Genomic DNA, 12,340 nt, shown 5'->3' with positions numbered 1-12,340 from the left:
GCATCCTTAGGCATGCACGGAAGGCTGGTCCCTGGCTGGCATCTGGGAATTTGGCTCTCACGGTGATCACAATCAACAGTTAATAGCAAGTGTGGCCTACCACACCTAATCTGTGGCAACAATAGGGTGTATGTGGAGCACCTGATTTCCTTCTGGGAGCCGATTATAATCTGGTAGTTACTAAGCAAAGCACCAGCCACCTGTCAGGTATATATGTTCACTGCCTTTACATCTGGACTGAACTTTTAGCATTATGGGACATCTCTTTGTCTCTAGTACTTTCTTTGGGCTGAAGTGTACTTTATGAGATATTAGCATAATCATTCTTGCTTTTGGGGGTGGGGAATTAATGATTGTATGGCTTATCTTTATCCATCCTTTACTGTCAACCTACCTATGCCATTAAAGGGGAAGTGCATTTTTTTTGTAAGCTGCATACACTTGAAACACATTTGTTTGCATACTTTTTAAACCCACTCTGCCAACCTCTGACTTTTGACTATAAATTTAGATGATTCACACCTACAGGTAATCACTGATAAGCTAGCCCTTAAGTCTGCCATTTTATTATTCCTTTGCTCTGATTCTCAAACCTGTTTTTCTTTGCTTACCTTCCTGAGAATTACTTGAACGTCTTTTAGGATTACCATTTTGATTTAACTAGGGCATTTTTAAGTGTGCATTCAGTGTTTCCCACTAATGCAGTGGTTCTCAACCTTCCTAATGCCGCGGCCCTTTAATACAGTTCCTCATGTTGTATTAATATAGTTTAATTATTATATTAATACCACTTAATTAATACTCTTTAATACAGTCCCTCATGTGACTACCCACCATAAAATTATTTTTGTTGCTACTTCATAACTGTAGTTTTGCTACTGTTATGAATCGGGCGACCCCTGTGAAAGGGTTGTTCAACCCTCGCAACCCACAGGTTGAGAACCGCTGCCCTAATGGCTTACAGACCCCAAACCCAGACACCTACAGCACTGCATCATAGGAGGGATACAGAGAGGTAAGGCAGAGGACATGGCTGTGAACTTGGGTGGTCAGGATTGCCCAGCAGACAGCTGGTTGTAGCTCTAGGGCGCAGACTGCAAAGCCCAGGCTGTTCCCACTGCTCAGGTGGGTGGGAGCAGTGGGCAGGGGTGATGGGGCTCTGCTCCCTCCCCATTGCTTCCTCTCCTTCTGTTCCACCCACTCATCCAACCCTGCATCCTGAGCCCATTCCTGCAGCCTCTGCAGCAGCAATAGCAGCAGCAATGGAAGTACCGGCAATGAGGGCAACTGGAAGCGGCTCCCAGATGGTTTTAATATGTTATTTACACAAATGTCCAAGTCACATAACATCTTCTTTCTTTCTTTCTTTCTTTTTTTTTTTTAACATCTTATTTCACAGAATGAAACCTGGGTGTTCAGCGACTTTGTGCAGTATTACACAAAATACTACTTTGTGTAGCATTTCTAGTAGTTTGCTCTGAGTGTTCCACTAGACATAGTATCTTCTCATACTCTCCTGGTATCAATCTTTTACCAGTTGACTCTATGGCAGAGAGTTTGGTTTTTTTGAGTGAAGGGTATAAGGAGCCAGGAGAAAAATGAGACTTTCTACTCCGTACAGAGTTACCATGTCGGAAGCCCACAGGTGCAGTTCTAGCCTGTCCTTTAGAGTGGCTATGAATGGGTATCAATTTTAAGGTTTGGTTTGGTATAAGACCGTGGTAGTTATATAATCTGTTGTCAACTTGAGAGGATTAAGCGCGAAGGGGTGGAGTTTAGCCTGTCAATCAGGTCACAATTTGGGCGCTAAGGTGATTTAGCCTGTCAATCAGGTCACAATTTGGGCACTAAGGAGATGCTGTAAATAGCTTGCTGAAGGCGGGACACAGGCTCACTCCCTGGGAGACATTGTACCTGACAAGACACATGGAGCTACTCTAGTGCCCTGAGCTGGAGGAGCCACGTGGAGACCCTGCAAGTGCTCAGATGCTAACAACACTACTGGATCCACAAGACTTCCCACCCACTGGCTTGTGATCTTCTTGCATTTGGCATCATTGCATATGTTTTGTGAGTCTGAAGAGATTGGTACTTTATAGATTGGTATCAGACATATGGGCTAATATCAGACTTATGCACTTGATCTGGACTGGGCTGGGAAGTTTTCTCAATATTCAATTGCTCTTGTATATAAAGCTCTTTTTTTTTTTTTGAAAAAAATCATTTTATTGGGGGCTCATATAACTCATCACAATCCATCCATCCATCCATTGTGTCATGCACATTTGTACATTTGTTGCCATCATCATTTTGAAAACATTTTCTTTATACTTGAGCTCTTGGTATCAGCTTATTTCCCCCCTCCCTCCCCCACCTTTCCTCCCTCATGAACCCTTGCTAATTTATAAATTATTATTATTTTTTCATGTCTTACACTAAATGCTGTCTCCCTTCACCCGATTTTCTGTTGTCCTTCCCCCTGGGAGGGGCTTATATGTAGATCATTGTGATCAGTTCCCCCTTTCTACTCCCACCTTCCCCTTTACCTCCTGGTATTGATACTCTCATATTGGCCCTGAGGGGTTTATCTGTCCTGGATTCCCTGTGTTTCTAGTTCTTATCTGTACCCATGTACATACTCTGGTCTAGCTGGACTTGTAAGGTAGAATTGGGGTCATGATAGCGGGGTTAGGAAGCATTAAAGAACTAGAGGAAAGTTGTATGTTTCATTGATGCTACACTGCACCCTGACTGGATCGTCTCCTCCCCATGACCCTTCTGTAAGGGGATGTCCAATTGTCTACAGATAGGCTTTGCGTCTCCACTCTGTACTCCTCCTCACTCACAATGATATGATTTTTTTTGTCCTGGGTCTTTGATGCCTGATACCTAATCCTATCAATACCTTAGTGTCACACGCTGGTGTGCTTCTTTCAGGTGGGTTTTGTTGCTTCTGAGCTAGATGCCTGCTTGTTTATCTTCAAGCCTTTAAGCCCCAGACGCTATATCTTTTGATAGCCAGGCACCATCAGCTTTCTTCACCACATTTGCTTATGCACCCATATTGTCTTCAGCAATCGTATCGGGAAGGTGAGCATCATACAATGCCAGTTTAATAGAACAAAGTGTTCTTGTGTGAGGGAGTACTTGAGTGGAGGCCAATGTCCATCTGCTACCTTAATACTAAACCTATAAATATATGTACATAGATCTATTTCCCCAGCATCATATATAAATAAATTCACATATGCACGTCTGTATTTAGACCTCTATAAATGCCCTTTGCCTCCTAGATCTTTCCTCCATTTCCTTTTACTTTCCTCTTGTCCCACTATCATGTTCAGCCTTCATTTGGGTTTCAGTAATTCCTCTTGGTTACATTGCCCTTGATCAAGCCCTACCAGGCCTCCTGAACCCTCCTTGCCATTGATTTTAGATCACTTGTTGTTCCAAAGCTCTTTCTTTATGAGTGTCTATAAATTTTCTCTAGTCTATCCACACTAATACAAAGACGTTCTGGCGGCGCTGTTGGGTGCACAATGGATTGCTAATCACAAGATTAGTGGTTCAAATTCCTCAGCTGATTCTCAGAAGAAAGATGAGGCTATCTACTCTCACTTAGATTTATAATTTCAAAATCCCTTCCAAGACAAATAAATCTGTCTTGGAAGAAGTACCGCCAGAGTGCTCTTTAGCGGCAAGGATGGTGAGATGTCATCTTACATGCTTTAGACATGTTGTCAGCAGAGACCAGTCCCTGGAGAAGGACCTCATGCTTGGTACAGTCGAGGGGCAGTGGAAAAGAGGAAGGCCCTCAATGCGAAGGATTGACACGGTGGCTGCATCAGTGGGCTGAAGCACTGGGACAACGTGAGGCCGACGCAGGACCGGGCAGTGTTTTGTTCTGTTGTGCACAGGGTCCCTATCAGCCAGAACCCACTCGGTGGCACCAAACAACAACAAGATAGTGTTGCTCTGAATTGGAATCAACTTGATGGCCTTGGGTTGAGTTTGGGGTTCACGAAGTGTATGGCGGACTTCCGTTCCATTTAAGTGCCTTCCCATTTTTAAATAACTTTGGGTTGAGTATCAGTATTATGATTTTCCTCTGAATCATCGAATATGGTAGATACAATCCACGAGGTGAAGGATAGTCTAAGGTGTGCATTCATCCTTTTACTCTTCTTCCCACTGTTCTTTTGTCTTATGCTCCCAAATTCCTCCTTTAACCGTTTCCTTTTCTTTTGGAAGAACTTCTTAGAGCCGATCTTGAAGGGCAGGCCTGCCAGTCACACATTCTTTTACTTCTTCATTTGAGAATATAATTTCCCCCTTCATTTCTGAAGGTTGTTTTCACTGTCGATAAAATTTGTGGTTAAAATTCTTTTCTTTCAGCACTAGAAAAAAAAAAAAATGACCAGGCTGCTTCCTCCTGGCCGCCAGGAGGAATGTGCAGTCATTCACCTGGTGTTGGCCGACAGGCAATGTGTCACCTGGCTGGCTGGTTTCAAGGTTTCCCTTTGTCCTTGGTTTTCATAGTCACCATGCAGCCCCACTGTGGTATTCCTTTGGTCTTCTTGGTTAATTGGGGGCCCCTCGCAGCCCGTTGATGCCACCTGACAGGGGGCAGGGTTTTCCTAAGGTTGCTTTTTCTCTTTCTGAGAGCACTCCCACGAGTGTCCCTCACTGTTTTGGGGTGACAGAGGGGAATCTCAGGCCTTCTGGTCTGACCAGGCTGCTTGCACTAGCTGCATCCCTTCTGCTGGTCCTGTCTCCTCCCTTGGCGTCTCTGGGTTGAAGGAAGGGAGTCTTGAGCTTCATGGACAGAGGAGTTTCCCCAATGGCTAGCTGGTGATAGCTGGCCTGTTCTCCTCAGAATCCCTCAGAGATAAGTGGGACATCGGAACACATCCCCCTTGTCCCTGTTTATTCTGGGTGGCACTCCTATCGGACTCCCTTTGCTGGTGGTGAAGACTCCCATGATATCGTCAGAGAGGCTGCTGCTGGATCTGGAGCAATGGCTGCCTTTTCGTGTTCAACTGGGGCTTTGGAAAACCCCAGGTGTGGGTTTGAGGGCAGAAGATGCCCTGCCGCTGTCTGGTCCCACCGACTTGGGCTCCCAAACCAGCTACTTTCTTTTTGCTCTCAATCAACTTTCAGAGTTCTCTTTTGAGTGTCTCTTGTACCCTTTCTAGGGTTCTTTCTCAGCAGAGAGGAGCAGGGAGATCTGGGTCGGGACCAGCCTGTCCTGACCCAAAGTTCCTATATTATATCCTAACTTAGGATCTTTTTAACTTCTTAAGGACAATGACATCATTAAGCACTCTATTCCTATAGATGTATATGTATGTGTATATATATGTAACGTCTGCTTTCAGGAAGTAACCGAAGTATCTTGCATTAGAAATTGTGGATGGGGAACCCCATGTGTAGATTCGTTCTTAGCTTAGTCCTGCTCCTTCCCTCTAGATGCAGCTAACAGCCCGGAGATTGTGCATCGGATACAAGGACCTGACAGTCAGCAAACAGAAGATGGACCCTTGCGTTTAAGGACAGACAGTGCAGTGTTTCCTGGGACTTCTGTTTTACCTCCCACCTGTCTCTGCACTGGCACTGGAGAGATCTGAAAGCCAGGAGCACCTCTAGTTAGCCTGCTGAGTTTGAGTTCCTAGACGAGAACTTGGCATATTGTCAGACTCAAATGTTTGTGGCATCAACAAATATATCAGTGAAAGAGCCATTCAGTGATTCTCTATCACTTGAGTACCAGAAGGATGAGTTTTTAAATGAGAACTGTTATTTAAGGAAACATTATTGTATAAGTCCTTATATCGGGAGATGCAATAAAATAGATATTGTGATCAGTCTATCTGAAAGATTATTAATAGTACTGTTTTATTTATTACAAATTCATATTTGTAAGCACAATACATTTATATTTATAAATTCATAACAGATCCTTTATACATTTATTACAAATACATATTTTATTATATTTTTTGCCTTCTAAAATACGTGTTTAGCGTGTCTTGAAATGTAGAGTTAGTAATAAGGAAAGTACCCTTAAATCTGGATGCTTAGAAACAACCTTTTCATCAGCCAAGTCTTTCAAGTTTATCTCTCAAGAATCAAATATTTGTGGAGCATGGAAAATACACGAAAAGCATCTGCTGCTGGGCTTAGCTCACAAAGAGATAGCTGTCCTTGTCCTTATCTCTGTCCCTGGCAATAAAGCCCGCCCCCCCTCCCCCAGAAGCCAGCCCCTCTCCCGTGACATCCAAAACCCCACATCCTGTCATCAGGAGTAACGGCCTCTCATGCCTGCTGAGTGTCTGCGTGGTGGTTTTTGTGGTTAAATGCCTTCAAGTCCATTTCAGCACATAGGGACCCCATGTGCTCCAGAGGAGAACTGCCCCACAGGGTTTCCTGGGCTCGAATCTTCATGGGAGCAGATCGCCAAGTCTTTCTCTGTTGGGGCCAATACTGAACTCTCACTCCACGAGGGCTCCTTGCCCACCCTGTTAGTTGTTAGTGTGTGTGTGTGTGTGTGTGTGTGTGTGTGTGTGTGTGTGTGTGCAGGCAGGGTTCTTCAGAATATCCTTTTGTTGACTGACTACTGGGTGCTCTGGGCAAACAAAGAAGTGCAGGCGACAGGCCCAGCTGTCGGTGTGCATGGTGACAGCACAAGAGCATACCTTTGCAAAAGGAATGTTCTGATGGAAACGGAAAGGCATTTTCTCACATCTACTCCCTTTCCTCAGGCTTCTATGTTCGTTGATAACATTTTTCCATTCCTGTGACTAAGGCCTATGAATAAGGGGTGTAAGAGGAAGAACTGGTTTGGAGCGGGGCATAGCGGCCGTTGGAGGTTGGGTTTGAGGTTTTGTGGGACAGACAGACTTGGCGGAGTCATCTCTGCTTCCCTTCCTTGACACTGACTCAACCAACTGCACATTCCTGAAGCCTCTCTTCCCACGAGGTCTTCCAAAGCTGCCTCCTTTTAGTTCAGGCACAACTGGGAGCCACCAGAGCCACTTGGAAACCAGTTCAAATTCCATCACTCCTTCTCAATCTACCCTACTTCTCCTGTAGCTCCAACTTGTCAGTTCTTTAACAGCCATGCCACTGCCCACTCTGTACTTCCGTGGTTTCTGCCCTGATGGAGATCTTCGTGAGGACAGCACTCCACTCTCCAAGGAAGCCTCCATTGGCTGAAGACATAAGCACCCCCTGCCCCAGTCTTGAGTTCAAGGCTTTCATTGTCCACTTTCCATTTTTATCTGCAGCAGGCTCAAGCATACCCAGTACTCTCTAAGCCTGGAATGACCCCCTGCTCCCCTACCACCCTTTTCCACACCACCCTTTCTACCTGCAAACATTCTAATCTGTCCTTCATGACAGCTGAAATCCTATCTCTATGATAAGCTCTTCATGTTCTCCTGAATAAGATGTGTGCTCTTCCTCTTTGATTTCCCACGAGATTCTTTGTAGACTTCTGATACCTATCATGTTATACTTTCTGTCAAGTTAAAGGAACAACTGATCTCCTCTATTAAGCTATCGGAGAGAAAGGTTTGCAACTTATGCATCTTTTAGGCTTCTCATCTTCCCACCTTAGTGCTCCCTTACACATGGGTGTCTTACACAAGACACCATATCATCTACTGTCCAAACCAGAGTGTTTTTGAGACTGAAAGGGGCACTATTAATAATTATGCTGGGTGTGAGTGAAACTCAAAATGCACTTGGGTACTTGGATATATGGGCACCTCATTTATGCAAAATGAGGGCTCAATCAATCATTTGTGAATTTAGCTGAAATGCTGACTGTGTAGGTAGATGATAATGTACAGTGAAAGAGACAGGAGCCCTTACTGAAGATCCCATAGTTGAAGACAGTCCCAAAGAACAGGTAGTCCCTGGGGTGTGTCTAGAGAGAATGCATGGAATTCATTAGACACAGCGAAGAAGCAGTTACAGCCTGGGAGGATAAAATGATAGAAGCAAACCCAGAAAGGCATTTGATAGAGTCAGAGAGTGTAAGTATGGATGAATGAATGGTTTACACATTGGAGAGAAATAGGCAACATGGTTGGAAAGTGGAACAGTAGGGTACCAGTCACTTACACCAATCTAAAGGGAGCCGTGTTCCTAAGAAAGAAAAAAGAAAAAGCATATAGTCAGGGTGAGGAGAAGAGGACCGTGTGGTAGCCATGAAATAATCTCAGTGTAAAAGGATAAGAGCTTAAAGGAAATATTAAAGAATGAGTTGGGGGAAACTGAAAAGGAAGAATCAGCAGAACTTTGAGATTAGCTACATCGGGCAAGGGGGAGGTTGTCAAGAGTCAGGGATGTCTTTGGGGTGACTCTTTGTACAGATTTTATCTATTGATATCATGTATCAAATAAAAGAAGTGAGGTGGCAGAGGCAATCTCCAAGATTATGAATTTAGACTTGCACATGCTGAGTGTGGGGTACCAGTCAACCATCTACGTGGAAATGTCCAGTAGATAGGAGGGCCTGTGAGATAGGATGGATAAGGACCAGAGGTAATTGTCTAAGAGTCATCCATAGGAAGGAAGTGGTGGAAAATAAAGAAGAGATGAGTTATCTTAGGGACAAATGGTAAGAAGCTGCCATTGAAGTTCAAGGGCTGAAACTTGGGAAATGCCTGCCCTTAATGGAGAGAGGAGAAAAAGAAATCACAGAAGGAGTTCCCTTGGGAAAGAAATGGGATATGGGTAAGATAAAGTCCTTCCTGAGGACTAAAGAAAGGTTCAAGAAGGAAGTGGCCAATTGAGTCCAAATTTGCAGAAAATAATTTTTTTTTTAACCAACCATGTTGCTAGAGGTTTACTTTTCACCCCAGGCAAAGATATACTGATGTTTCTGTCCTTAAGAAAAACGTAATGGTGGAGCAGCCGAAAGTCATGTGAATGAAACGAAAAGCTAAATGCTTCTAATGTTAACCAGGCTTGTGGCCTATGGCAAACATACCTTGCGATAACTAACCTGTGATATCTCTTTTCACCTAGAAGGTAGCATTACTGGGCATAGAAGAACGAAGTTTTCTTGATACAAATTCCATCATAATGGTACCTGGGGGAAGAAATAAAAAGTTGTCCCATACGTCATGTCAAACTACCATCCTTTGTGTTTGGGGGGTGACAGAGGGCAGTCTAATGACTCCGGACTTGGAATTCTCTGGGCTCTATCACTGATTACACTGATGACCAAAAGCTGATCAGTCATTCAGTTGAATTAAGCTCTAGTAGGTAGAGAAATGACTACCTACTATTTTGTTCATGTTTTGTTAGTGACCCCATGCTCAATGAACAAAACACTGCCTGGGCCTCTGCCATCCCCATGGTCATTGCAGACCGGAGCGTTGTGATTCATAAAGTTTTCATTGGCTGATGCTCCGAGGTAGATCACCAAGCCTTCTTCTAGTCCTCAGTCTGTCGTATCTTGGCATTACAAGCCTCCATGGACAGATAGCGGTGGCAGTGTGTGAGGTGTAGAGGCCAGGAATGAAACCGAGCTCTCCTGCAGGAAGATTCAGATTCAACCCCTGAACCACCAGGGTCTCCAGCTCATAGTATTACCCTGGAGATAGGCTTGAGAATCCCTATTCTAAAGGAGGCCTGGTGGGAAAGTGGTGAATTTGTTAATCAAATGGCTGGCAGGTCCAACTCATCTAACAGTTCTATGGGAGAACGACCTGTGGGTCTGCCTGCAGAAAGATTACAGCCTCGACAACCCAAGGGGCAACTCTACTAGGTCACAGGGGGATCATTCTGAACTGAAACTAGCTGCGAGGGCACCCAACACAACAATCTTAGAGGAGCACGAGGGCTACAATGTCCACTTGGCTGCTAACTAAAAGTTGGCTGTTTGAACCTACCAGGGGCTCTGCTGAAGAAGAGGTCTGTTCATCTGCTCCTGTAATGAGTACAGCTCAGCCAGCTATTGGGCCGTTCTGCTTTGTCGACTGGGGTCACTAGGAGTTGGAATCGACTGGAAAGTGCATAGCAACAACAACCTTAGGGGGATGCTGTGGTAGTTACATAATATGTTGTCAACTTGAGACTATAAAGAGTGAGGGGTGGGGGAGATTAGGCTGTCAATCAGGTCGCAGCTTGATGACCTCATTTGGAGGCACTAAGGAGATAAATAGCTCGCTGGAGGCCAGACACACTTTCTGCATCATCTCCCTGCTGACAAGCCACATGGAGCTACGCTAATGCAGCCAGAGCCCTGGAAATGGAGGAGTCACATGGAAACCCCTGCCAGTGCTGAGATGCTTCCACTGCCACTGGATCCACAAGCATTTCCACCACTGGCCTGTGATCCTCTTGCATTCAGCGTCATTGCATGGCTGCATGAGTCTAAAGAGGAATTTATGAATGATATGGGCACATGGGGTAATATCAGACTTATGGACTTGATCTGGACTGGGCTAGGATGTTTTCTTAATATACGATTACTTTTTAATATAAAGCTCTTTCTTATATACATATGCATGCCTATGAATTTGTTTCTCTAGTCAACCCAGACTAACACAGATGTACTAGGAAATGTATCCCATTATCACCATCATTAACCTTTTTAAGGTGCAGTGGAGAGATTACTGAGAACTGGACCCACAGTTTCAGAAATGCAATACAGAAGCCCCGATTTGCTCTGCAGCCCTGTTGTTCTTTGTTGCTGAGCCCATGGAATGTCAGCAGCTTGCTCAGGCTCTTGGCAGACCTGAAAGGTTTTACATTAATTCAGCCCAATGCTGACTTTGGCGATCTCCTCCCTTATCCTAAGTGCCTTCATGGGTGGCAGGTCCCCCGCCTAACATGGCATCAATCCCTTCTCCTTGATTTCTCATCTGGATTTAAAGCAAACAAACAATAATAATGGGAGTGACAATTATGATATAACGCACCCAATAAGAACAGGGAGTGCCTTTTGTGTGTGAAAACTATAGCCTTAGGACGGTATATCTTGAATAAAATTCAAATATGCTAATTTGGTAGATCCTTAGAACTTTTAGTTCAAAGCATTACTAAAGATGTTTCCTTATTCTATGTGGGTAGTTATTTATGTATTTGAGTAATCATTTAAGCATTATAATAATTAGACATTTACATGTTTAAACAATTAACAGTGTTGAAACAAAAAATTACATCGTCACCTTTGTATGCCAATAAAACCCCTAAGAAAATAGAGACCAGTATTTGGTTCTAAGGAGTCCTGGTTGATCATGAGTTTGGTTTTTGGTTTGGGGTATTTGGTTCTAGCATTACCTGAATTATTTCAGGCACTAGGATTTAATTTGAATTATGTTATTTATAGTTTGCTTTGTTTTGCATTTTCTTGTCATCCAACTTGTGATTCTTATTCAAATATGTATTTTTACACACTTAAAAAATTAAAAGATATATATTCATTTACCTGGCACTTCCTCTTGTGCTCAGCCCTCTGGTTCCAAGGTCGGGAAAAACCAATCACACAAGCTAAACCATAAAAATAAATAAAGAAAAATACATATTTCAAGTTGAAATTTTAAAACATAGAAATAAAATTTCCATTTTTTCTTATAGTGTTTAAATTGGCTTCCTCTTTTTCAGTTATATTAAATAGATATACATATGAAAATTTGAAAAGAAAAAAAAAAGAAAATTGGAATAATCACGCAAGTATAGAGCAGAAAATAAGCTATTCAGAGATAACTTAAACTTTAACATTTCCTTCTTGTCTTTTTTCCAAAGTCCCCCCTATATATATATATATGTATGCTTATACGTTAGCATGTCACTTCCTAATTTCTTCCCTTAATATATATTTTTTGTTTTTTAAATCATTTTATTGGGGGCTCATACAACTCTTACCTCGATCCATACTTACATCCATTGTGTCAAGCACATTTGTACATTTGTTGCCATGATCATTCTCAAAACATTTTCTTTCTACTTGAACCCTTGGTATCAGTTCATTTTTTCGCCTCTCTCCCCCACGCTCCCGCCCTCATGAACCCTTGATAATTTATAAATTATTTTTTCATGTCTGATACTGTTTGATGTCTCCCATCACCCACTTTTCTGTTGTATGTTCCCCAGAGAGGGGGTTGTATGTAAATCATTGTGATCAGTTCCCCTTCTCCCCCACCTTCCCCTTACCCTCCTCATATCACTACTCTCATTATTGGTCCTGAGGGGTTTATCTGTCCTGGATTCCCTGTGCTTCCAGTTCTTTTATTTTATTTTAATCATTTTATTAGGGGCTCATACAACTCTTATCACAATCCATACACACATCAATTGTGTAAAGCGCATTTGTACATTCATT

The 12,340-nt window shown here is 43.1% G+C and overlaps 1 protein-coding gene across 1 annotated transcript in view; it reads right to left on the bottom strand.

Annotated features, from left to right (window-relative positions):
* Positions 1-12,340, bottom strand: part of RFX8 (regulatory factor X8) — an 84,560-nt gene that overhangs the window by 44,536 nt on the left and 27,684 nt on the right. The window contains 1 exon segment of the mRNA XM_030888494.1: positions 2,017-2,041. Coding sequence (XP_030744354.1) covers positions 2,017-2,041 — 25 coding nt within the window.

The sequence above is a fragment of the Echinops telfairi genome, unplaced genomic scaffold (genome assembly GCF_000313985.2).
Source record: "Echinops telfairi isolate 266 unplaced genomic scaffold, ASM31398v2 ScPeMD7_7467;HRSCAF=8505_1, whole genome shotgun sequence".
Lineage (NCBI taxonomy): Eukaryota > Metazoa > Chordata > Mammalia > Afrosoricida > Tenrecidae > Echinops > Echinops telfairi.
Note: the sequence above shows the minus strand (reverse complement) of the source record. Positions and strands in the feature narration are given on the sequence as shown.